Source organism: Lepidochelys kempii, chromosome 3 (assembly GCF_965140285.1).
Source record: "Lepidochelys kempii isolate rLepKem1 chromosome 3, rLepKem1.hap1, whole genome shotgun sequence".
NCBI lineage: Eukaryota > Metazoa > Chordata > Testudines > Cheloniidae > Lepidochelys > Lepidochelys kempii.
Window position 1 is genome coordinate 143,878,302 of NC_136382.1, and position 26,869 is coordinate 143,905,170.

Sequence of the window (26,869 nt, forward strand, 5' to 3'; positions counted from 1 at the left end):
ATGGCCCACCTTGATTATCACTACAAAAGGTTTTCTCCCCCCCACTCTCCTGTTGGTAATAGCTCATCTTAAGTGATCACTCTCCTTACAGTGTGTATGATAGCACCCATTTTTTCATGTTCTGTGTGTATATAAATCTCCTCACTGTATTTTCCGCTGAATGCATCCGATGAAGTGAGCTATAGCTCACGAAAGCTTATGCTCAAATAAATTGGTTCGTCTCTAAGGTGCCACATGTACTCCTTTTCTTTTTGCAAATGAAGGTATGCGAGTTGTGGTCCCAGCTCATATTCTGTCATTGCACTGGTGCTCAGACCCCAAAAACGTGTACAAGGGAGCACCTCTCTTCACACCACCTCCTATAAAGATGCTGAACACCGGTGCATCAGAGACACAGGTGCACACCTGGACTACCTCCAGATAGTCCCAAAAGGACATGACTCTACATATAAACGTTCTAGAATTTGAGTGATCAGATTTGTTAGCATAGCATTCCAATGTGTTCTACAGTTTTCCACCATGACAGTCGGTACCCATATGTTCACCCCTTTTACAAAACTGTTAAATTTTGTACAAAGCATACTGTGTAAGGTATCATTTGAAAACTCATGATTTGCTGATCATAATTGTCCTGGTAAAATGTGTGGCAACATTGTATGTAAAGATAGAATATTTTACTGTATAAAATTATGAAGACATGTCCCATCATGTTCTGGAGGGCAGTCAGAAACAAGTTCCCCAGAGACAAAAGGTAGCTGGTGCCTCAGCCAGGTGTCAACTAGATCAAGTGGACCACCACCTTAAGTGGCTACTCTTTGGCAGGAGAGAGGGTGTGTGTGTGGGGGGGAAATCTACATTTTGACAAAGAAGCAGCTTAAGGTTCCTGGCCACATAGCTGAACATCAGCTGAAGATGATTCTTGTGTAAAAGAAAGGGCTATAAGGCGAGAGGGCAGAAGCCACAAATCATCTCTCCCTTGCGCTCTGCTCCTGGCATCATCATCACCTGAAGGACAAAGGAAGCACTAGTGGAGTAGGGGAGATCCTGACTGAAAGAGGTTCAGTCATTAAGACTGCAGGAACATGTGGTGAGAGAGACCTTTGCTTGGTATTCACTTAGCTTGTTAAGTTAGTTGCATTTTACCTTTAATTTCCTTTTAAACAATTCTGACTTGTATGCCTCATTGCTTGTAATCTCTTAAAATCTATCTTTCTGTAGTTTATAAATTTGTTTTGTTTTATCTAAACCAGTGTGTTTGGATTGAAGTGTTTGGGAAACTCCATTTGGGATAACAAGATTTGTGCAAATAATTTTGTATTAATGAAATTACAGACTTTATACAAGTTTGTATTGTCTAGGAGGGTTCTGGATAGTATAAGACGCACATTTCTGGGGGGAAATCTGGGACTGAGAGTTTGCTGGTGTTGCCCTACAGTGTAATTCATGAGTGACTGGCTGTAGCACTCATACAGTATCGCTGGGAGTGATTTACATGCTGGAGGTTGAGAGAGCAAACCAGGAGTGGTTGCTTTCACAGTGAAGCAGCGTAAAAGGCATCCCAGCTTGAAGAATTGAGGGGACATAGTTGTCCATCAGTCTAGATTGTACCCTTTTCTTCAACCAAAAAAACTTCAAAAACAGACTCCAATGAGAAACTGCAGAACTGGAATTAATTTGCAAACTGGACACCATCAAATTAGGCCTGAATAAAGACTGGGAGTGGATGGGTTACTACAAAACTAATTTCCCCTTCTTGTCACCCATTACATTGGCCTCATGAGCACTACAGAAGTGATTTCCACTCCTTCTTGTCTATTGTTGAGAATAGCCAAATCCCCCCTTAATTGAATTGACTCGTTAGCACTGTCCCCGCACTTGGTAAGGCAACTCCTATCTTTTCATATGCTGTGTATTTATACCTCCCTACTGTATGTTCCACTCCATGCATCTGATGAAGTGGGTTTTAGCCCAGAAAAGCTTATGCCCAGATAAATTTGTTAGTCTCAAAGGTGCGACAAGGACTCCTTGTTTTTTCATTGTACCCTGGGTAATGTCACATCCACTATGCAGATTCTTATATATAGCACATCTGCAAAGTATTACGTAACAAGCAAGGAGATGCCAGGAGGCAATCAAGTTACATACATAGTGCCAACAATACAAGATTACTCCAGTAGCTCTCCATCTTAGCGCACACCATTCATCAGCAACCATGAATGGTTTCTGAAGAATTCTATCACCCCAATATTTCACCAGTGAGGAAATCCCATTACAGATTTGTAAAAGCGGTAAAGAGTCCTGTGGCACCTTATAGACTGACAGACTTCTTGTTTGTCATCAACACTAAATCTTGTGCCGCATGGAGTCATGCGCCTGGGATTCTAATACAGGACAGGATATCTTTTTCATACCGCGGGATCAGGGGCTCATGTATGCATTTCCACAGATTCCCCTGAAACCAAGGGCATTATGGCAAATCAGATGGGATGCAGCCACACTGATCATCCTGATTGTTCCTTTTTAGCAGACACCGTTCTAGTTAGCATCATCTCAGAATGTCTACTCAGCTTCGGATGGCACTTCCAGACAGTCTAGACATAACAGCATAGAACCAAGAAAAATACAGTCCAGGTGTAATAGCATAGAACCAAATACTTCATCCAGACCTGAGATTGCTGCATCTGACAGCCTGGATGTTGACTGGTTGCGTGGTATGACTGTTCACTGTTACTTCAAAACATTTGACTACAGGGCAGAAAGCTCTTCACGAGGAAAACATATTCTTCTAAATGGAAAAGATTTTCAGTTTGGGCAGCCTATCATATCCATGGTCCATTGAAGGCCCCTATACCTAAAATTATTGATTACACTTAGGCGTGGCAGAATTTTTCTTTTTTTTTATAATGTCAGTGGATAATATCAAGGTTTGTTTTTTAACAATTGTAAATTTTCATTCGTGCAAAACTATGGGTTTTAAGCACTTTTCTATTTTTATCAGTTGAAATTTTCAGTTGTAGGAAATTTGGAGTGGAGGTTAAGACAATGAGGGAGGGCTTAGCTAGCAAGTTGAGAGAATATTTTCTTAATTTGGATTAGTTCATTCAGAGTTGAGAAATTGATTAGGAATTGAAAAAGTAAGAGAGCTTTTTTCCCCCTCTTTCTCTTCCAGTCTATGAATTAAAAACCAGTTGGGAAGGGATGAGATCTGCTAATTCTAATAACTTGAAGGGCCAGATTTTCAATGCAAGATAGGCACCTAACCTGTTTAGGGACTTCTGAAAATCCCGTTAGGCACCTAAAGACCTTTGGAAGTGTGGTCTGTGATGACCAGAAACAATCCATCAGTTTACTAATGACAGTTAATTCCTTTGTTTAATAAATCAGTTTTAAATGGAAAACATACTTAAACTCTTTTTTCTTATAGTTTTAACTAAAAGCAATTATAAATGCTGTTTTTGTATAGTTTAAAATGAATCTGAATTCTAATTTCCATTCAAATGCAGCTTGACACAAATCCAGAATAAAACATTTTCTAGTAAATAAGATTTGAGTTAGTCACCATTTTCTAGCAAAATAAAAATGTAAAATTTAAGAATCTGAATAAATGTATGTGAAGCTATATAATTTCTTAAATATATAGTGTATCTTCCATGTTAGCAAAAAGATCCAAATTTAGTATATAGATATTTGGTTGCATATAAATATGTTTTAATGGTTTAGAAAAATAACTAAACCACAAATGCAAACAAGAATAAAATCAGTGATTTAAACCAAGATTTCCTTTGTGCTGATTTAAGTCATGTTTAAAACCACGTATATAAATTACGTTTTATTTAAATCAACCCATTGTGCTGAGCAAGGTAGAAAAGATTATAAGGAAAAAATTGGGGAAGGGTTAAGAGCTCAATGATTTTACTGCTTGCTCCTTCGACGATTGTGGCATCTCCCTAACCTTACTCATTATTACCATGATGTAGCTTCTTTGTGATGAGGAATATGAAGACAGTCAACATTTACCAATAAGCAATGTATATTCAGTTGATTACAAAGGAGCGACGGTAGTTCCTAGGAATAAAAATAAGAAGGGAACATAAAAATGGTTTGAACAAGAAGAAAACTAATCTTTTTTTTTTTTTTAAAGGGGACAATACATCTATTCCGCAAATCACAAAGAACAATAGCTAGCAAGTTAACACAGGAATTTAGGTTGGTAGCAGCTGATCGAAGGGTAAGTGAATTTGTAAAAAATGGATTACAAATGTAATTTAATTGTGATTGTGCCTAAATGATTAGTATATTGTTAACTTTCCAGATAAATCTTTTACCCTTTCCTAGCTATGGTTTCAAAAGAGGTTAAGTAGACATTTTAATTTATACTTTAAGTTAAAAATTCATATGGGTTTATGGCCTTGTACTTAAGTGTGTGTTGAAGTAATCACAGAACTTGAAAAATGGCCGAAAATATATCTGAAGAATGGTAGGAGAACAATTTAAGAATTAGTGAAGTACATATTGTTTTATAGATGGCCTAAATAGTAGTAATCTGCTTCACTCCACTTTAGCTGCACCTGCATTATTTTCACTGAGTTTATTGTAAATTTTAATTACTTCCTAATTTATGTGGTGTCCCTTGCCATTGATTTTGAGTGCCTCACATTTAATTTTAAATCAAATATGTGATGATCATAAAGCCTTACGGGAAAGGTAAAACATACTTGGCAGTTAAAGCTCTATCCAACTCCCATTTCTTTAGGGTAGAACTGAACTAGGAGCTCTGTCCTGAAATAACAAAAAAGGGCAATAAGGATTGTTCTGCACATGGTATCTCGATAAGATTCAAACCCATCAAGAGGGAATTTTAAAGTAGCTTTGCAAAACTGTCATAAAAATTTACCACCATAGTCACAAAATCTGTATACCTACTGTTTACTTTGATGAATGATTATAATGAAAAATCATGCAATATTTGATTTGCCATGAAACAGAATTAAACACTCTTGGTGAGTGAAATTTTGAAAGGCTGCTTTGAATTGTTTAATTAAAATAGGCGCTAAATCCTGAATTCCTTCCTCAGACAAAATTTCCAGTGTAGTGGGGGGAAGGAGTTTTGCCTCTGTGAAGAGTGCTGGATTCGACCCCTACTGCTTATTTTTTTTTAAAAAAAAGCTTAAAGTTTAGGGTCCATTCTCCCTCTCTCTCTCTATCCCATTAACGTTCAGTGAGAATGGTTTTCCCCCGCCCCACTGCTATCCATACCAGCAGTACTCCGTTTACAAGTAAAAATACTCTTACTGACTGCCAGAACTGCAAACTCAGCCTGGGATCTGAGAGTCAAGCTGGGTTGTTTCTTATGCATCATCACTAGGAGTAAATGTTCTGCAGGCTAAATTAGGTCCATATTTGCACCTGTGCAGCCCTGCTGTCTTCAGTTTCAGCCCCAAGTGACACTGGTGCAGCCCATTGGCTACAAAGGAGATGCACAAGTGAAAAGGAACTTCTGAGACAATGTACATGAAGGAATAGCTTCCAGCTCTCTCTTCGCTCTGTTGTTTCTCCACAGTTGATAGGAGTAAAACTATAATATATTTGTATCACTAAGTCATCCGGTGTATACTTTACACTGATCTGCAAGTAAAAAGGTGGCATTTTTACATAGTTAATTATCAGAGTAGAATTGTATTTTGAGGCTAATGTTCCATGATGCATGTACCATGATGCCGTTGAAAGTGAGTTGTCAGGTTGCCCATAAAGTTAGCAGAGGGAGGTGAGGGCATTTAATAGTTTATTTCAAAATAAACCTTTTTTGGGGAAAAACACTACATGTGTAATGAAGTATTGCAGACTTTTAAAATCAAGCCAGGCATATTTTATCATATTTTGTCTTTTAAGCCAAAGGGTTACTCATGTAATTACTCTTATTAACAGTCCTGGAAGATCTTGCTGTTTGGTGCAATTAATTTAATATGCACCGGTTTCCTGCTTATGTGGTGCAGCTCTACTAACAGTATAGGTATGTTCTGTTCTTGCATCTAAATAATTGTTGTCTGTTGTTGATTTTTAATTTATAGCAGTGCCAGCATAATAAACAAGCAGGGCCCTGAGTATAATGGAATTAGACGGCTGTGCAACTGACATCATAATTTATCCATTTTAAAGCTACTGCATAGTCAGTTTAGGAGAACTCCTTTTCTGCAAGGCTTAGGAACTGCACGTGGCCAGTGAATTCTTGAAGGTACTCACTGTTCCCACAAGTGCTTCTGAGGCTGCTTTCCCTGCCAGTCCTTCTCTCAGAGCTTCCTTCATGCAGAGTTTAGAATCTTAGCACTAGTCCTTCAAACCTTTTCTCAAGTCAGTAGTCCGATTGACTTCAGTGGAGACCTTCCCCTCCAATTGTGAGGTAGTGGCAGTGGCTTCTCCTAAATCCATGACTATTCTGCCCTGTATTCCCCAGCCTGTGCTGCAATGTGTGTCCTGGTTTTGCATACAATACCCAAGATGTTCCCATGTGTGCCTATATTTTCACTATGTGGTGCAGTTTTAATCTTATTTCAGTCTGAAAAAATTATTATCAAAACATTGCTCTAGTTCCTATCTTAGCTGAACCAGTTCACCCATCCCTTTATTGTAATACATACACAGGCACTGTTATGGTTGGGATGGAAACCTTAACTGAGAATTTCCTGACTTTTCCATGTCTAAATTCCCAATCTTAACTTTCATGATTGGATGCGCATTAGTGACTAAATACTTCAATATTTTACATGGTTTCACAGAGCTAGTGTTGTGTTAATCAACTTGTTATTAAATGAAATATTGGAGTAGTTAGTACAGACAGAAAAATACAAAAATGGTTTTAAGATGTACATTTTCATACTCTGAAATAAGTTATATTTTCAGCAAAGAGAATTTGTGAAGATAGAAAATGGTAGGCAGCTGTCTCAGAGACATTGAGGGACACACAATTTTTGAAGGCAAAATCACATATAGCGTTCTTCGTTGCTAATAATGTAAAGTGTGTTAAGTGTTTAAAATTTTGTTTTCACAGCTTTAACTGCCTATTCTTACCTGACAATCTTTAATCTTTTCAGGTACGTTTTTTTAAATCTGATCCTACAATGGCCTGTGATGGGTTTTTAGATGGGGTAAGATCCAAGTTACCCGGGAAAGAATTTTCTGTAGTATCTGGCTGATGAATCTTGCCCATATGCTCAGGGTTTAGCTGATCGCCATATTTGGGGTCGGGAAGGAATTTTCCTCCAGGGCAGATTGGAAGGCCCTGGAGGTTTTTCGCCTTCCTCTGTAGCATGGGGCACGGGTCACTTGCTGGAGGATTCTCTGCTCCTTGAGGTCTTCAAACTACAATTTGAGGACTTCAATAGCACAGATATAGGTGTGAGGTCTTTTTTAGGAGTGGTGGGTGAAATTCTGTGGCCTGCATTGTGCAGGAGGTCGGACTAGATGATCATAATGGTCCCTTCTGACCTAAATATCTATGAATCTATGAATCTATGAATTTATCAATGCTTGTAAGAATATTCTTTTTACTAAATTTGAAATAGGGTAAAAGTAGGATGAATAAATATTATGTACCAACTACAGAGTTATTCATGACTTTTCATAAATACAGGCAAGAACTGAGTAGTTGGTTTAACAATGTCTTAGATTGTGTATATAAGATTGTGTGTTAAATAGTACACAAACTTAGAAGAAAACAGTGACTAATATCACAGCTCTGATAAGAACAATTTAAAAAGGTCAACTATATTTAGATTTCTGTACACAGCTGCCTGACATTGTTATAACAAAGTAAATTGAAAACAAAGTCCACACTGTGTGCCAAACTAGTATCCCTTTAATTGATTGACTCAGAAAATTTTACCACCACCAGTTCCACAAGTATCATTTGTAAAATGTATTTGTTTTAGCTTTAGGGTGTGGGAAGTGATTTTTAGTTTTACTTCTGTTTTAAGGGCCAGATCCTACAAACACATTGACATCAACAAGACAGCTAGTGTTTGTAAAATTAAGCATGTGTAAGCATTGTAGTCTCTTTGACTGTATTTACTGATTTCTGACCTCTATTCTTGAAGAATGGGTGGTAAATCTGTAGTTCATTTTCTCACTGGGTATAGTATATACCAATTCAGTTCATTAAAAGAAAAACTGAATCATTCTTAAAGAATATGTTGAAATATTGGTGATGACCTAAGATTACTAAAAATTGAAGTCTGCTGGAAAATGTCTGACAGACTGACAATATCTTATATTGTCCTGAACGAACTTTATGGAAATAAGATAAACTTTATTGAATTAGGAATAATGCTTTTGGGGTACATTGTATTAAAACTACAATTGTGTATGTGTTGGTGTGGCATTGTATTACTCCTGGGGGAATTCTGTGCCAAAAATTAAAAAAATACTGTGCACAATATTTTAAAATTCTGCATATTTTATTGGTCAAAATAACCCAATATAATCATGCCAGTTTCAATTATTTTGGTAATTTATTTCAAAATACCTGTCAGCAAGTATGTCTAGAACAGTATCGACAACAAAAAAGATTCTCCCAGGAGTAGAGAGTTAAAGAAACCCTTACAACAACCCAGTTCCTGTTCCTCTGTTATGCTTTTGTCGGAAGCTTCCATTTGGGTGTGTCACACATGCCAGCTGGGCATATCTTGGGGGGGGAACTCTGTCCCACATCTTTTAGTCAATTCTTGTTTATTTGCTTCTTAGGGTTACTATATTTCAAGTTCCCAAATAGAGGACACTGCCGGGAGGAGGGGGAGTTAGGAGTGGGGTACAGTTTGGGGGTGTCAGAGGGGTCTGTGTATAGTGCAAGGGAGTATTTCGGGGGGTGCTGGAGGAGGGGATTTGCATGGTCGTGTCTCTCTCTTCTCCCCCCTGCCCAGATACCTGCATCTCCTCCCCCAGAGCGCAGCTGCAGGCTACATTCTGTGCAGCTTCATTCCTGTCCCACCAGGCAGAGACTATCCATACCTGCTGATAGGGATGGGGAGCATAATTTAAAGTTTTGTCCGTCCTTGGAACAGCTCGAATCACACACGAACCGCCTTTCTCCCTCAGTCTACCATCCTGGAAAGCATGTAGTACCTTCTTTAGTAGGACAGGGGAATGCTAATGTACTTCCTTCTTTATCAACCCCCTGGAGAGAGATACATATACTAAGGCAAATTGGATTCTCCACAGACCAACATACAAAGAAAGGCTTTGTGGATAAATAGTCTGGTTTTAAATTGGCTCATGGTCTTCTTCCTAATCCAGCAAACAGACAGGACCCATGTTCCACAGAGGGCCCTGGTCTTTAGGGTAGAGTTGGGGCACTGGGTGCGGATTCTGAGCTGACACAGTGATGAAGTGAGCTGTAGCGCATGAAAGCTTATGCTCAAATAAATTTGTTAGTCTCTAAGGTGCCACAAGTACTCCTTTTCTTTTTGCGAATACAGACTAATACGGCTGCTACTCTGAAACCAGTGATGAACTGGTAATCATAAGGATTCTCCTAGGGTGGGGTTTGAAGGATTTACCTTGCCAGAATTCTGGTAAACTTATTAGTAGGTTCTTTTATTGTTTTTAATGTTTTTCTCTGTGATGCTTTTTACTTTAAGAATAAAATAAGCTTTCATAGATAGAACTGTGTGATACTTACAACTTTAGCAATTATACCTGCTAAACTTCTCTGAAGAGAAAGCAAGCAGGTATCCTTGGGCAATCTTTCTGCTCTGGGAATAACACATTGAATAACTGTGCAGCCTGGAAATACCCTGGTCAGAAGGTTTCAGAGTAGCAGCCATGTTAGTCTGTATTCACAAAAGGAAAAGGAGTACTTGTGGCACCTTAGAGACTAACCAATTTATTTGAGCATAAGCTTTCGTGAGCTACATGTTACATCTGATAAAGTGAGCTGTAGCTCACGAAAGCTTATGCTCAAATAAATTGGTTAGTCTCTAAGGTGCCACAAGAACTGCTTTCTGGTCAGAAGGGAGAGAGATGCTGGCCTACACCCAAGGGAGGTGATGGCCAGGGGAGCTGGAACCCTGTGGGTAGATGCCCTTGCTGGAACACTGCAGTAGAAAATACAGATGCAGTTACCCTGAACTGCGAGAGTTTCATTTGAGGAATTGGGAATTAGTAGTACATAAATCACCCAGAATCTTGGTGAAGTGAGCAAGACTATGAACTTAGGTAGAATAATTCAGTTGTACTTTTCTTATAATTTGAGGTAAATAGAAAAAAGAGCTTTTGTGTACAGTTTTCTTATGAAACTGGTTTTGTTTTTTATTTAGCTTTTTGTGAAGTAGCATAATTACAAGTTTAATGTAGATACTGTTTTGTATCAGATAGCATACAGTATTGAAATTTTTACTATAATTATATTTTTTCCACTTTCGAACAGACAGAAAACCACAAACCTTTTGCTAATATGAAGAAAACATTTGAACAAATGTTCATGACATTTGTTGGTGCAGCCATCTAAAATGTGCAGCTTGTTGGAAGAAATAAGAAGCTGATCCAATGAGTATTATGTAATTGGCAAGTTAAAGTTTCATATATGGAACACACAACATCTACAAGAAAACTTGTGGGTTAGCCATTTTAGGTTTTAGCAAGGGAAATAATGTGGCTTAATCAGTAGGGGGTGCATGCATATCCTGGATGTTACCTGATTGCTAGCAAAACATTTATAAATCACAACAACATGCATGCAAGAATGGCAGTTGAAAGGCAAAATGTCTTGGTCAAGACTTTATATTAAAATAAGTTCTAGTCTCTGACCAAGTTATTGTGATAACACTTGAATATCTAAATCTGTCAGTTACTTCTCATAAAATTACTGTACTAACTCAGTTGAAATTTCTTGTTTTTTGGATCAGCTCAGAAGACATTTATTTCACCGAATGGAAAGCTTTTTAAGGAAAAGCTGTTGGGGCCACTTTTGAGTTATCTGAATGTTAATTTTAAGAAAAATCCCCTTTTAGTTATTACTAAACACAGCTTTATTTTGAGACTTCAAACTCTGTGTGTACTATACACATCCGGAATGAAACTGCTGATCTGTAAGAAAACTAACTTTGGAAATATTATTGATTGTAAATTGTGTGCCAAGTGTGCACAGAACATTATTTCCTAAATTTTGGGAATATACCAAAGTGGAATGCCCTGAATATTGGTATATCAGAGATGATTGGTATATCAGAGATGAAGACTTTTCTAACTATCTCTCAGCAAATTCTTTACATGGGTTTGATCTCTTGCTCAGTGTGAGCAATGCTCAATATTTTTGCTGCAAAAATAACTCCCTCACTCTTTCAATTTGTGAGCTGCATGATGGCTTATAACAAATTAAAATTTTACTTCTGAAGTAAATTCAGGTGCTCTGGATATGGGCAGTGTTACAAGGAATGAAAACAGGCTGAAATTCTGTGAGCAAAGAGTAATGCTAAACATCAATATATTACATTGTGTAGATGTGTCTGTCTGTTATGTGATAAGTTCTTTGTCCAGTCTTTAACTTTTTCAGTAATGATCTGGAAGAAGGGGTACAAAGTGTGCTGTGTAAATTCACAGATGGTACTAATTTGAGGTGTGTTGCAAGTAGCATTACAAACAAAAATAATTAAAAGGCATCTGCAGAGGAGAAATGTGGCAGAAAAGGGCATTCATCTTGGAAAAATTCAAGTTTAATGTGTCAGAGAGAAAATAATCTGAATCACACTTACTCAGTAAGAGGTAGAAAAATACTGAGAGAGACCCAAGGATGGTAGTGGATAGCCTATTAGGTATGAGCTTTGCATGAGCAGTTACAGCCAAAAATGCCAGTTTGATTTGGAGCTGTATACAGAGGCGTCACAGTATGGACAAGAAGGTAGTAATTCCTCTTGCATTGCTCTGAGACCCATGCCTAGCATGTTACATTCAGTTCTAGGTACTTCAGTAACAGGAAGATGTAAACAAATGGGAAGGAATTCAGGGAAAAACAATAAAACTTAATAACTGGAGGTTACTAGTTTAATATTTCTTCTTAAACAGTTTATTTTGCTAACTATAGTGGGGACATGATCACTGTCTACAAATACCTAAAAGGTGTAAACACTAGAGAGGCAGAAAAATTATTTGGGTTGGTTCAAGGAGTTAAAATTAATAGTAATGGAAAATTTAGGCCAGTACTGAGGAAGAACCTTCCCAGTGGTGAGATTTGTCTTTAAAATATTGTCATAACCATACAGCTAAGGGTAGCCTAGAATTCCTCCTTACCTGTAAGGGGTTAAGAAGCTCAAATAACCTGGTTGGTACCTGACCAAAAGGACCAATGGGGAAAGAAGATACTTTCAAATCTTGGGAGGGGGGAAAGGCTTTATTTTGTGAGTTCTCTTGGGAAGCAGAGAAGCATCAGGTCAGAAAACTCCTTCTCCTATAACCCATCCTAAAAGACTCTCATATTACAAAAATTGTAAGTAAAAGCCAGGCAAGGCATGTTAGATTATCTTTTGTTCTGCTTGTGAATTTTTCCTTTGCTGGAGGGAGGTTTATTCCTGTTTTTTGTAACTTTGAAACTAAGGCTAGAGGAAGTTCTGCTGTGTTTTTGAATCTGTTACCCTGTAAAGTTATTTTCCATCCTGATTTTACAGAGGTGATTTTTACCTTTTTTTTTAAATAAAATCCGTCTTTTAAGAACCTGACTAATTTCTCTATTGTCCTAAGATCCAGGGGTTTGGGACTGTGGTCACTTTGTAACTAATTGGTTAGGATAGTATTCGCAAGCCTCCCCAGGAAAGGGGGTGTAAAGGCTTGGGGGGATATTTTGGGGGAATAGGAACTCCAAGTGGTCCTTTCCCTGATTCTTTGTTAAATCACTTGGTGGTGGCAGCATACCCTCCAAGGGCAAAGCCTTTGTGCCTTAGGGAAGTTTTAACCTAAGCTGGTAGAAATAAGCTTAGGGGGTCTTTCATGCGGGTCCCTACATCTGTACCCTAGAGTTCAGAGTGAGGAGGGAACCTTGACAATAGTCTTCAAAGGAAAGTGGTGGAAACCATTACATGTATTCTTTTAACATGGTGCTTTAGACAGTGATCAGTAAGACTATAAGATTAGCAAGGGAATGGAGGTAGTAATACGTCATGCATTATGTTAAAAAGTAAATCTTTACTGTGATACAGTACAAGTACCTCACTGCAGAAGGAAATACTGTGATAAAACCAATACTTTGGAACAATATTTGATTTCTTTTTTTAATGGTGTCTCCTGGTCGTTCCTATATTGTAACAGAGGATTGAGTCATAACTAAAACACAAATCAAAAAACTCAGAACACTGGAGAAGTTTGGATCCAGATCTGAAATTTACAACTTGGATCCACCACTAACGTGTGATAGAATATGTGAACAAATGGACATCTGTATAATAGTATAATCCGTAGAATTTTTTCATTAATAAATTTAATCCAAATAACGAGTGTGTGAACGTTTCTAAAATATATGAAGAGCAAAGCAGTATGTTTTTATATAATGTGGCTCTCATATGTAGACTGATTTCTGAAGTGTCTGCAATATTAGTATCTGAATCCTAGAATAGCTTACTTGTCTTAGTCTCAGTAAAAGGATTGGCTTCTTCAGGATTCTGGAGCAGGTTAGACTTTGCCTCCTCACTATTTTATAGAATGACAATAGTGCACTAACTTTCCTCATTCAAAATTAAACTTTTCTTCAAGTTAGTGTACTGTTGATCTAACGTCCAGTTGTCAAACTATGCACTTCTGGATATTGAACACCTTTACAGACTTTTTAGCAGTGAGCCATTGGGTGCCATGAGAGTCATTGGACATGGTTGGCTCCAGTAAATCAAACTGAAATGGATTGTTTTTCCATTAGTAGCAGTAACTACTGTCCATCATACAGTTGGTCTTAGACTCAAGAGAATCGGGAATACCAATGCTTGAGTCCTGAGGAAGACAGGCCATTGAGGTTATGCCACCATCTTTGGCCTTACAGGCTAAAATGATTTCCATTTAACAAACTAAAGTGTTAAGATTTTTTAACTTCACCCTATTTAAAAGCATGCAACTTTATTAAAAAGGAATATAAGTAAAACAAATGGATTAAAGGGGGAACGTTCTCAGTGCAGTAAAAGAACAATGGAAAACCTTTGCTTATCAACTCTTATTTGCATGTTTCTCTGTTGCCCTCTAGTTCCCCTTCAAAAGAATTTTGAGGGCACAAAGAGACTAAACTTTAGCTTCTTTTTCTTATAGGAACTTCAGTGGAAAAATATATTGCATTTGGAGTTGTGATAACCTTATTGTAGTCTGAATGATGCTGGGTTTTGGGGAAAGTTGATGGTGCCCCTTGTAAGTACAGTACATCCTTTGATCTTTTATGTCGTGAGGTTCCCTCTGATATAAGGGATTGTATTGGCTACAGCTCCACTATAACTCGTTAGCTTTCCTCATAAAACATACATCAGCGGCTTGGTCCACAGTCCAAATGTAGACAGAACTTTCACTAAATTCTAGGAAATCCTTGCTAGCCTAGAGATTGCCGGACTGGGTTCAAAGTGTAACTGAAGTCTTACAGAAACGTTCAAATTAAGGATGTATTCTGAAAGTTAAGCTACATTTAATCTATAAAATATTTAATTTGTAATAGTTGATTATCCTCATATCAGTCTCCTCCTTTTTTATTTTAGTTTGATAACATGCCTAATAAGCTACTGGGTAATGATGAAGAAGCCCAGCCCAGCCTATTCTTTTGGGTAAGCACTAATAATTAAGGCCCTACTTAACTTGTGATCTTGCAGAAATTGCAGATTCTGCAATGTTAGGTTTCTATCGCAGTTTGGCAGCAGGAGCCCTGCCGTGTGCGGGGCTGACAGTGGGATCCCCAACTGCCCGAGAGCTGAGAACAGGAGCTCAAGCCCATGCTCTCACCCCAGGCCTCTGCTCTGACCGCTGAGCAGCTGCTGATAGCAGAAGATTGTGGAAAAGTAATAATGGACTTTATTTTTAGTAATAAAGTCCATTATTACGTTTCTGAGTAACAGCCGTGTTAGTCTGTATTCGCAAAAAGAAAAGGAATACTTGTGGCACCTTAGAGACTAACCAATTTATTAGAGCATAAGCTTTCGTGAGCTACAGCTCACTTCATCAGATGCATATCGTGGAAACTGCAGCAGACTTTATATATATACAGGGAATATGAACCAATACCTCCTCCCACCCCGCTGTCCTGCTGGTAATAGCTTATCTAAAGTGATCATCAGGTGGGCCATTTCCAGCACAAATCCAGGTTTTCTCACCCTCCCTCCCCCCACACAAATTCACTCTCCTGCTGGTGATAGCCCATCCAAAGTGACAACTCTTTACACAATGTGCATGACAATCAAGTTGGGCTATTTCCTGCACAAATCCAGGTTTTCTCACATCCCCCCCACCCCCATACACACACAAACTCACTCTCCTGCTGGTAATAGCTCATCCAAACTGACCACTCTTCAAGTTAAAACCCAAGTTAAACCAGAACATCGGGGGGGGGGGGGAGAGTAGGAAAAAACAAGAGGAAACAGGCTACCTTGCATAATGACTTAGCCACTCCAAGTCTCTATTTAAGCCTAAATTAATAGTATCCAATTTGCAAATGAATTCCAATTCAACAGTTTCTCGCTGGAGTCTGGATTTGAAGTTTTTTTGTTTTAAGATAGCGACCTTCATGTCTGTGATTGCGTGACCAGAGAGATTGTTTATTAGCACTGTAGTGTCCAGGAAGTGGATCTCTTGTGTGGACTGGACCAGGCTGAGGTTGGTGGTGGGATGGAAATTGTTGAAATCATGGTGGAATTCCTCAAGGGCTTCTTTTCCATGGGTCCATCCCACCACCAACCTCAGCCTGTGGATCCACACAAGAGATCCACTTCCTGGACACTACAGTGCTAATAAACAATGGTCACATAAACACCACCCTATACCGGAAACCTACTGACCGCTATTCCTACCTGCATGCCTCCAGCTTTCACCCTGACCACACCACACGATCCATCGTCTACAGCCAAGCTCTGCGATACAACCGCATTTGCTCCAACCCCTCAGACAGAGACAAACACCTACAAGATCTCTGTCAAGCTTTCTTACAACTACAATACCCACCTGCAGAAGTAAAGAAACAGATTGATAGAGCCAGAAGAGTTCCCAGAAGTTACCTACTAAAGGACAGGCCTAACAAAGAAAATAACAGAACGCCACTAGCCGTCACCTTCAGCCCCCAACTAAAACCCCTCCAACGCATTATTAAGATCTGCAACCTATCCTAAAGGATGACCCAACACTCTCACAAATCTTGGGAGACAGGCCAGTCCTTGCCTACAGACAGCCCCGCAACCTGAAGCAAATACTCACCAACAACCACATACCACACAACAGAACCACTAACCCAGGAACTTATCCTTGTAACAAAGCCCGTTGCCAATTGTGCCCACATATCTATTCAGGGGACACCATCACAGGGCCTAATAACATCAGCCACACTATCAGAGGCTCGTTCACCTGCACATCCACCAATGTGATATATGCCATCATGTGCCAGCAATGCCCCTCTGCCATGTACATTGGTCAAACTGGACAGTCTCTACGTAAAAGAATAAATGGACACAAATCAGATGTCAAGAATTATAACATTCATAAACCAGTCGGAGAACACTTCAATCTCTCTGGTCACGCAATCACAGACATGAAGGTCGCTATCTTAAAACAAAAAAACTTCAAATCCAGACTCCAGCGAGAAACTGCTGAATTGGAATTCATTTGCAAATTGGATACTATTAATTTAGGCTTAAATAGAGACTTGGAGTGGCTAAGTCATTATGCAAGGTAGCCTGTTTCCTCTTGTTTTTTCCTACTCCCCCCCCCCCCAGATGTTCTGGTTTAACTTGGGTTTTAACTTGAAGAGTGGTCAGTTTGGATGAGCTATTACCAGCAGGAGAGTGAGTTTGTGTGTGTATGGGGGTGGGGGGGATGTGAGAAAACCTGGATTTGTGCAGGAAATAGCCCAACTTGATTGTCATGCACATTGTGTAAAGAGTTGTCACTTTGGATGGGCTATCACCAGCAGGAGAGTGAATTTGTGTGGGGGGAGGGAGGGTGAGAAAACCTGGATTTGTGCTGGAAATGGCCCACCTGATGATCACTTTAGATAAGCTATTACCAGCAGGACAGTGGGGTGGGAGGAGATATTGGTTCATATTCTCTGTATATATATAAAGTCTGCTGCAGTTTCCACGATATGCATCTGATGAAGTGGGCTGTAGCTCACGAAAGCTTATGCTCTAATAAATTGGTTAGTCTCTAAGGTGCCACAAGTACTCCTTTTCTTATTACGTTTCTGCAATTTTCCATGGCTTGTCCACAATTCAGCTACAATTTTTTGATAATCCCACAATTCAAGTAGGGCCTTACTAATAATACAGTACTAATTATTTCATGTGCCATGAAAAATACATGCAAGTACATTAGCTGTGTATCTAAAAAGTTCCCATTTATAAAAATCTGTGTGTGTATGCATGCTAAAATGTCTTCATAATTAGTGAGAATTTTTGACTCCATTCCCATTAATTTATTGCACTGTATTTGTTCAATAATGTCTAGTTTGCCCATTGTTGTGGTACATAGGCACACTGAATGTCAAATAAACATCTATAGTATCTCATAAATCAAGGAGACACAGGTATTGAGAATCTAACGTAAAAAGTCCTAGGATGGGGATGGAGAGAGAGGTAAATTGCTTAATTCTATGGTGGGGATTATAGTGAGAATTTCCTGTGGACCTCTGATTAGTTAACTATCCATTTGATATGGATTGTTGGCCTAAAGAAACTTGAAAATAATTACTCCTCCCTAAAATTCTGATTCACTTCTATCTGCCCTACTGGAAAGAATTAGAGGTGGAAGGTTGTCTGCTTGCTCCCCACAGATCAAAATGAAAACCCTGTTAATAGGTTGTCCAGTGTTCTTAACTTATTTCTCAAATTTCAGGTTTGAAAGATTTGAAGTACTAGCAGTATTTGCTTCCACAGTTCTGGCACAACTTGGAGCTCTTTTCATACTCAAAGAGAGGTAGGAATGTGTACTGTTTCTGTTGAGATTTACATCTGAAGTTCTAACATGAGAAGGTACTCCACTCCAGCTTGAGTAAAACTCAGACATTTTTAAAGTATTGTAAAAGAAGGATAGTCATTAGAAAAAGCTCCAGATTTCTTAAAGACAGAATCATTTGACAGCAACAGGTAATGTTATATTAGCTTATGTTGCCGATTTGTACTGATTACTATATACATGGACTACAGGAAAACTGTAAATGTGATTAAAGGAAAACTTAAATGGTCCTACTAATTGCATATTCCAGATACTCTGTTAAGGATTTAATAAGCAAGACAGTACGTCTTCTCATATAGTTTGATCACTGAGATAAATGAAGCAATGGTGAAAATACATAATTTTGTGCAATTATTTAACTTCAGTATTTTCAAGTGTTCATCTGTTAAATAGCACCATATTTATGATCTTAAAGCAATTTTATCATAGAAGTGGTAGTTTAATTTATGGGTTTGTCTATTTTTTATTTTTTTTATTTTAAGCTCCTATTTTATCAATCCATCCAAATTTTCTACATATTGATACTTGACCTACAAACAGTTAGTTCCAGGTACAAAATTTATTTTAGTCTATTTTTTGATTAATAAGTTAGTTGAGCACATCAGAGAGAAATAATAGTTTTAGTTTCAAGTGCTTAGCTTTAAAACTGTTTTTAGAAGCCATTAAAAATTATGATTTTTTTACATCTGTAAATCGCCTATAATGCCTGCACACCAACTGTGTTTTTTCTTTTAAATGCCTACAGCTGTATTAACAACCTAACAGTGCCACTGATCTTGTGAATCATTGGCACCGTGCCATGGATTGATCTTTGATAAAGAGGCAGTGTCATAGCCATGTAAGGTCTCCAGATGTAACACTGAATTTGCTTGCCTATGAGTTTACATGTTGAGAGTGTTTTCAGAACTGTTACATTCCTGTTGGCTTTAGTGGAATTGGTGGCAGCTGAGCACCTCTTTATATGGGGATGGTATTTCCAATTCAGGTTTAGTTTCTCTCCACTAAAACTTGTTTTAAACTATTGTCACCTTTTCACACATTCATTTGATGTTGAAGAGGGACCCTTTAATGGTCATAGAATCATAGAATATCAGGGTTGGAAGGGACCCCAGAAGGTCATCTAGTCCAACCCCCTGCTCAAAGCAGGACCAATTCCCAGTTAAATCATCCCAGCCAGGGCTTTGTCAAGCCTGACCTTAAAAACCTCTAAGGAAGGAGATTCTACCACCTCCCTAGGTAACGCATTCCAGTGTTTCACCACCCTCTTAGTGAAAAAGTTTTTCCTAATATCCAATCTAAACCTCCCCCACTGCAACTTGAGACCATTACTCCTCGTTCTGTCATCTGCTACCATTGAGAACAGTCTAGAGCCATCCTCTTTGGAACCCCCTTTCAGGTAGTTGAAAGCAGCTATCAAATCCCCCCTCATTCTTCTCTTCTGCAGGCTAAACAATCCCAGCTCCCTCAGCCTCTCCTCATAACTCATGTGTTCCAGTCCCCTAATCATTTTTGTTGCCCTTCGCTGGACTCTCTCCAATTTATCCACATCCTTCTTGAAGTGTGGGGCCCAAAACTGGACACAGTACTCCAGATGAGGCCTCACCAATGTCGAATAGAGGGGAACGATCACGTCCCTCGATCTGCTCGCTATGCCCCTACTTATACATCCCAAAATGCCATTGGCCTTCTTGGCAACAAGGGCACACTGCTGACTCATATCCAGCTTCTCGTCCACTGTCACCCCTAGGTCCTTTTCCGCAGAACTGCTGCCTAGCCATTCGGTCCCTAGTCTGTAGCTGTGCATTGGGTTCTTCCGTCCTAAGTGCAGGACCCTGCACTTATCCTTATTGAACCTCATCAGATTCCTTTTGGCCCAATCTTCCAATTGGTCTAGGTCCTTCTGTATCCTATCCCTCCCCTCCAGCGTATCTACCACTCCTCCCAGTTTAGTATCATCCGCAAATTTGCTGAGAGTGCAATCCACACCATCCTCCAGATCATTTATGAAGATATTGAATAAAACCGGCCCCAGGACCGACCCTTGGGGCACTCCACTTGATACCGGCTGCCAACTAGACATGGAGCCATTGATCACTACCCGTTGAGCCCGACAATTTAGCCAGCTTTCTACCCACCTTATAGTGCATTCATCCAGCCCATACTTCCTTAACTTGCTGACAAGAATACTATGGGAGACCGTGTCAAAAGCTTTGCTAAAGTCAAGAAACAATACATCCACTGCTTTCCCTTCATCCACAGAACCAGTAATCTCATCATAAAAGGCGATTAGATTAGTCAGGCATGACCTTCCCTTGGTGAATCCATGCTGGCTGTTCCTGATCACTTTCCTCTCATGCAAGTGCTTCAGGATTGATTCTTTGAGGACCTGCTCCATGATTTTTCCAGGGACTGAGGTGAGGCTGACTGGCCTGTAGTTCCCAGGATCTTCCTTCTTCCCTTTTTTAAAGATTGGCACTACATTAGCCTTTTTCCAGTCATCCGGGACTTCCCCGGTTCGCCACGAGTTTTCAAAGATAATGGCCAGTGGCTCTGCAATCACAGCCGCCAATTCCTTCAGCACTCTCGGATGCAACTCGTCCGGCCCCATGGACTTGTGCACGTCCAGCTTTTCTAAATAGTCCCTAACCGCCTCTATCTCCACAGAGGGCTGGCCATCTCTTCCGCATTTTGTGATGCCCAGCGCAGCAGTCTGGGAGCTGACCTTGTTAGTGAAAACAGAGGCAAAAAAAGCATTGGGTCTTTTTGGCAGGATTAAATTTTTAGATTTTTAGACTACCCTTAGTAGCCGGATGCCCAGCATAACCTTGAGTTTCTCCTGTGATGGCAATTGTACCTCATCTGGGACAGTATGCTCTCTTGCCTTACTTGTATATTAGTGTTTTCTAATACTTATCCCAGATTTTCTCTGCTACAGTTGAAGATTAATTCTTTGTTACTACTCATTGACTGAGGAGAATGACTGATCTATGTCTTCATTATAACATCCTTTTTATTTAGAGGGTTACTCTGTCTTCCTTGTTTGTCATTCCTCCAGTGGTAAATTATACCGTTTCAATTTGGTGCCAAGCATATTGGAATAATTACTTCATGTGTTGTCATAAAAATGGCATACTTATCCATACATCTCAATACAGCATTTGCCATTTTTGCAGCATTGTTGAAGCATTTAATTTGGCATCCTGTATCCCACTTGTTATGTTTATTTGTGAGTTTAGGTGCCCAGAAATGAAAATATATTTTAAAAACTAACTATATAAAGGAAATAATTTAATAAAAACAACTAAAATTGACAATTTATTTCTTGTAGTACAGAACGGTTTCTGGAACAACCTGAGATACACACGTAAGATTGGATTTTTATATATGAAACTATAATTTTTTGTCAGTTTACTTCTGTTTTAATTCTTTATCTAGTACGAAGTAAGAGTGACTTGGCTTATCTAGTATTAAACTGTTTTCAGTACATTGAAAAGTTATTACCATAGGGCTCGCACGCAGTTTGGAACACAGAAATATCAATCTATGGTGTGCAATTACAAATTAGTCTACATGAGCCCATAAATAGTCAGATAGTTGAAGAGCAGTTACATATTTGTTCCTTGTAACTTAGTGCTTCTATTAATTATTTTTAGGGCTGTCAATCACAGTTAACTCGCGCGATTAACTCACACGATTAACTCAAAAATTAATCACGATTAAAAAAAATTAACTGCCATTAATCGCAGTTTTAATCACACTGTTAAACAATAGAATACCAGTTGAAATGTATTCAATATTTTTGGATGTTTTTCTACATTTTCAAATATATTGATTTAAATTACAACATAGAACACAGTGTACACTGCTCACTTTATATTATTTTTTATTACAAATAATTGCACTGTAAAAATTATAAACAAAAGAAATAGTATTTTTCAGTTCACCTCATACAACTACTGTAGTGCAGTCTCTTTATCATTAAAGTGCCACTTATAAAAGTAGATTTTTTGTTTGTTACATAACTGCACTCAAACAAAACAATGCAAAACTTTAGAGCCTACAAGTCCACTCAGTCCTACTTTTTATTCAGCCAATCACTAAGACAAACGTGTTTGTTTACATTTACGGGAGATAATGCTGCCCAATTCTTATTTACAATGTCACCAGAAAGTGAGAACAGGCCTTTGCATGGGACTTTTGTAGCTGACATTGCAAGGTATTTACATGCCAGATATACTAAACACTCGTATGCCCCTTCATGCTTCGGCCACCATTCCTCAGGACATGATTTCATGCTGATGACGCTCGTTTAAAAAAAAATGCATTAATTAAATTTGTGACTGAAGTCCTTGGGCAAGAATTGAATGTCTTTGGCTCTGTTTTACCCGCATTCTGCCATATGTTTCACGTTTTAGTAGTCCCGGATGATGACTCAGCACATGTTGTTCATTTTAAGAACACTTTTGCTGAAGATTTGACAAAATGCAAAGAAGGTACCAATGTGAGATAGGTACAGCACTTGACCCAAGGTTTAAGAATCCGAAGTGCCTTCCAAAATCTGAGAGGGATGAGGTGTGGAGAATGCTTTCAGAAGCCTTAAAAGAGCAACACTCCGATGCAGAAACTACAGAATCCTAACCACCAAAAAAAAAAAATCAACCTTCTGCTGGTGGCATCTGACTCAGATGCTGAAAATGAACATGTGTCAGTGTGCACTGCTTTGGATTGTTATCAAGCAGAACCTGACATCAGCATGGATGCATGTCCTCTGGAATGGTGGGTGAAGCATGAAGGGACATATGAATCTTTAATGCATCTGGCATGTAAATATCTTGTGACACCGGCTGCAACAGTGCGATGTGAACACCTGTTCTCACTTTCAGGTGATGTGAGCAAGAAGCAAGCAGCATTATCTCCTGAAAATGTAAACAAACTTGTTTGTCTGAGTGATTGGCTGAACAAGAAATAGGACTAAGTGGATTTGTGGGCTCTGAAGTTTTACATTGGTTTATTTTTGAATGCAATTATTTTTTGTACATAATTCTACATTTGTAATTTCAACTGTCATTATAGAGATTGCACTACAGTATTTGTATTATTAGGTGAATTGAAAAATACAATTTTTTTTGGCTTTTACAGTGCAAATATTTGTAATCAAACAAATATAAAGTGGGCACTGTACACTTTGAATTCTGTGTTGTAATTGAAATCAGTATATTTGAAAATGTAGAAAACATCCAAAAATATTTAAATAAATGGTATTCTGTTATTTAACAGAGCAGTTAATTGTGATTAATTATTTTAATGGCATGATTAGTTTTTTAAATCGCTTGACAGCCCTAATTATTTTAATATTTTTATTTATTAAAATTTCTCTTTTGAGCTTGTATAGTTAATTGAGAATTGAATTAAGCCTGATCTTACCACAAATAACATTTTTCAATATTGTGTATGAATGCTGTTGGTTTTTAAATATTCAACTGGAATTTATCATCATGGAGGATGTTCAGAAGTGTTTCATTGATGGCAGTTTAACTTTGTAACATCACAGGTGGATACTGTGAAAAATGAAGATTAATCTTTTTTTCCTCTCTTTAGGGGGCGATTGTTGGTTGGTACTTTCGTGGCTCTCTTTTTCAACTTGTTTACAATGCTTTCCATTCGGAATAAGCCTTTTGCTTATGTGTCTGAAGGTATGTGTTGAATGAACTGTGACAAGAATTAAGGAAAGGCAATGAATGTTAACTGTTTTCTTCAAATATATTTTTTGTTAGATAAGAAAAACAATTGCCATGTATGTCATTTCTAATAGTTCCATATATCTAATTAAAAGGTTTTGAATTCGAGGCGGTCTCATTTGTCATGTACAAAGTCCATAGGACGCACAGAGAGTAGTACGCTGTCATCAATATGGTAAATTGAGTATAATTTCAGATGTAGCTACTACTTTGATGTATTTAAAACAGATGTAAGAAGCACTTTTTCACACAACTCTGTCAACCTGTGGAACTTGTTGCCAAGGGATGTTGTGAAGGCCAAAAGTATAACTGGGTTCAAAAAAAAATTAGATAAGTTCATGGAGGATAGGTCCATCAAAGGCTATTAGCCAAAATGGTTAGGGATGCAATCCCATGGTCTAGGTGTCCCTAAACCTCTGACTGCCAGAAGCTGGGACTGGACAGCAGGGGATGGATCACTAGATAATTGTCCTGTTCTGTTTTTTTCCCCTCTGAAGTTTCTGGCATTGGCCACTGTCAGAAGACAGGATACTGGGCTAGATGGAACATTGATCTGTCCAAGTGTGGCCTTTCTATGTTAAGAAACAGATTAGTTTCTTCTTCTGTTGTAGCTCTTTTATTCAACCAGTAAAACTTTAATGTGGATAATCTTACAAGGATACAGACAGACTTGTACAAATATTTAAAGTTTTGTTAATTAAAAACCACCTTCTTTTTACAACTTACTCCTTGGAGTTTTTACTCTTTGTATAGTAAAATCACAATCATTCTCACTAATTGAGCATTATGGAAATTTGCAAATTGAATGAATGCATAACTTTTTAAAAAGTCTGTTGCATCACAAAATAATTTGTTCTGATTAGTTGTAGTTTAAATTATTTATAGTATTTCATATGTAATGCACTAATGTAGAAAAGCAGAGTGAATTGAGCAGGGAGCCAGGAACTCCAAAATTCTAACCCTGACTTCCAAGTTGAAGCGCAACCATTCTGTACCACGTTTTCTATGTCAGTAAAGTGGGGGTGGTAATAATTACTTTATAAGGGCTTTGTGAGGATTAATTAATTGTAGTGGTCCCCTTCATAAATGTAAAGAGTTGTCAATGCTTATTACTGTTTTTAATTTGTGTTGTATATTTTGAAAGTGAACTTCTTAATCTGAGACTCATTACAGCTGTCGTCTTAGAGAAGGGATGAGATCTACATTTTTCAGGAAAATTAATTGAGTTTTGTAGACTAGCTTCAAAGTGAGAATTAGCAAAGTTCTACATTACCTTCATGATTTGCTTTTGACCAGATCCATCACAACGAGCTAGAAAGGAAAATAATTAATTTTATGTGGCAAAGAACCAGAAACCTGTGATGAATTTAAACAAAAATTTAAAAAATTATGTGATAAGACACAGTCATAGTAAATGGCTCTTCGTTATAACAAAGAGAGAGTATTCCTAGGGTCTGTGTGAGGATATAGAGGAAGCTGTAGACAAGGAGATGGTGAAATGTGCTGATAACAATCATTTAAGCTAGTGAAAACTAAGGAGGATTGTGGAAAAAATCGAGAGACTTTGTCAAATGGTGTTGGGTATCTAGGTGGAAGATGATTAACTGGGATCAAGGCAAGGTACTGAAAAACTCTAAATTTCTCTTGTGTAACTGCACCTCTTCACCCCCCTTCCCCCCTTACACTAGGGTTGCCAATTTTGGTTGGATGTATTCCTGGAAATTTAATAACATGATGTAATCTTTAATTAAAGATCAATCTTCAATTCTTGGAGACTCCAGGCCAATCCTGGAGGGTTGGCAACCCTAGAGTAAGGGGGGGTATGAGGTAAAAAGTTTGTGGACCATTGTTTTAGGTTATAACCCTGTCATCTGAGTAGGGGTCAGAGAGGAATTTTGGCCACCAAATTTGAGCATTGCTGAATTGATTAGCTGCCCTGTGTGAGGCCTTCAGCATATATTGGGTATTTGCTACTGTTGGAGGCAGTATATAGGCACTGATCTGATCCACTGTACTAATTCCTATGTGCCTGTATGCATACAACAAATGTTACTGTCTGAGCCTCAGTTAGGAAGGTGTATTAATTTTATTTATTTATTTATTTATTCAATTTGTTTAGGAGAGCTGAATTAAATGGCTAAAAGGTGGTGGTTTTCCCCTCCACATCTAGTTCACATGTTGTGTTTGAGAGTGGATAATGCTGTAGCTGCCTGTATTTACAAAAATTTCCTTTCAACGTAGTCACAGGGCCAGACTGTGCTCCCTTTCCTCATGTTGGTGAGCAGCTACTTGCATGAATAGTCCCATTGATGTCAATAGGACTACTCATGTCTGCAGAAAATCACAAGTGTGTGTGTGGGGGGGGGGGGGGGGGTTACAAGTAGTGTGCTCCCATAGAGAGCTCAAGTTTGTATTCACTTAGACGTTAACAAAGAAAATATTTTCTTTAAAAATAAACAGTGAAATCTGCAGTTGCACTTGAAATTAATCCAATTCAGATGTTGCATGACAAAAGGTGTCCAATCAACCACAGGCCAGAAAATGTTCTCCTTTCTCAAGTGATATTTGAAACTCACTGATCATTGTGATCTAATGTTAAGATGGATTATTCACTCATATTTTACTACTTCCTTACATTATTTTTTAAAAACACACCTTAAGATGAATTGTTGTTATGATTATAATTAGTACCTTTGTGTTTTTGTAAAGCTGCTAGTACGAGTTGGCTTCAGGAGCATGTTGCAGATCTTAGCAGAAGGTAAGGCTTCATGATATTTTTTCATAATAGCTAATACTTAAGTCAATATTAGTCATTATGTCATGCCAAGTTATTTTTTTACTGCATATAGACATAGTATAGGGCACTCTCACCAGGCACTGAGGCATAAGCTTGGTATTAAAACATTTCTGCTCTCTCTCTCTCTCTTGCTCAGCAAATCTGAGTAAAATTCCTCAAATGAGTGAAGATAATTCTA

At 38.3% G+C, this 26,869-nt stretch overlaps 1 protein-coding gene across 9 annotated transcripts in view; it reads left to right on the forward strand.

Moving 5' to 3' along the window:
- The window catches only part of SLC30A6 (solute carrier family 30 member 6), a 43,833-nt gene that overhangs the window by 8,990 nt on the left and 7,974 nt on the right, over positions 1-26,869 (forward strand). The window contains exons 2-9 of one of the 9 annotated variants that reach the window (XM_073338332.2): positions 4,142-4,228; positions 5,926-6,010; positions 7,046-7,088; positions 14,703-14,768; positions 18,037-18,117; positions 21,485-21,520; positions 23,755-23,849; positions 26,604-26,652. In XM_073338332.2, coding sequence (XP_073194433.1) covers positions 4,142-4,228; positions 5,926-6,010; positions 7,046-7,088; positions 14,703-14,768; positions 18,037-18,117; positions 21,485-21,520; positions 23,755-23,849; positions 26,604-26,652 — 542 coding nt within the window. Of the gene's footprint in view, positions 1-4,139; positions 4,229-5,925; positions 6,011-7,045; positions 7,089-7,122; positions 7,143-9,954; positions 14,365-14,702; positions 14,769-18,036; positions 18,118-21,484; positions 21,521-23,754; positions 23,850-26,603; positions 26,653-26,869 lie in introns of those variants that run through there. The other 8 variants (XM_073338333.2, XM_073338336.2, XM_073338334.2 and 5 more) reach the window with 8 other exon arrangements.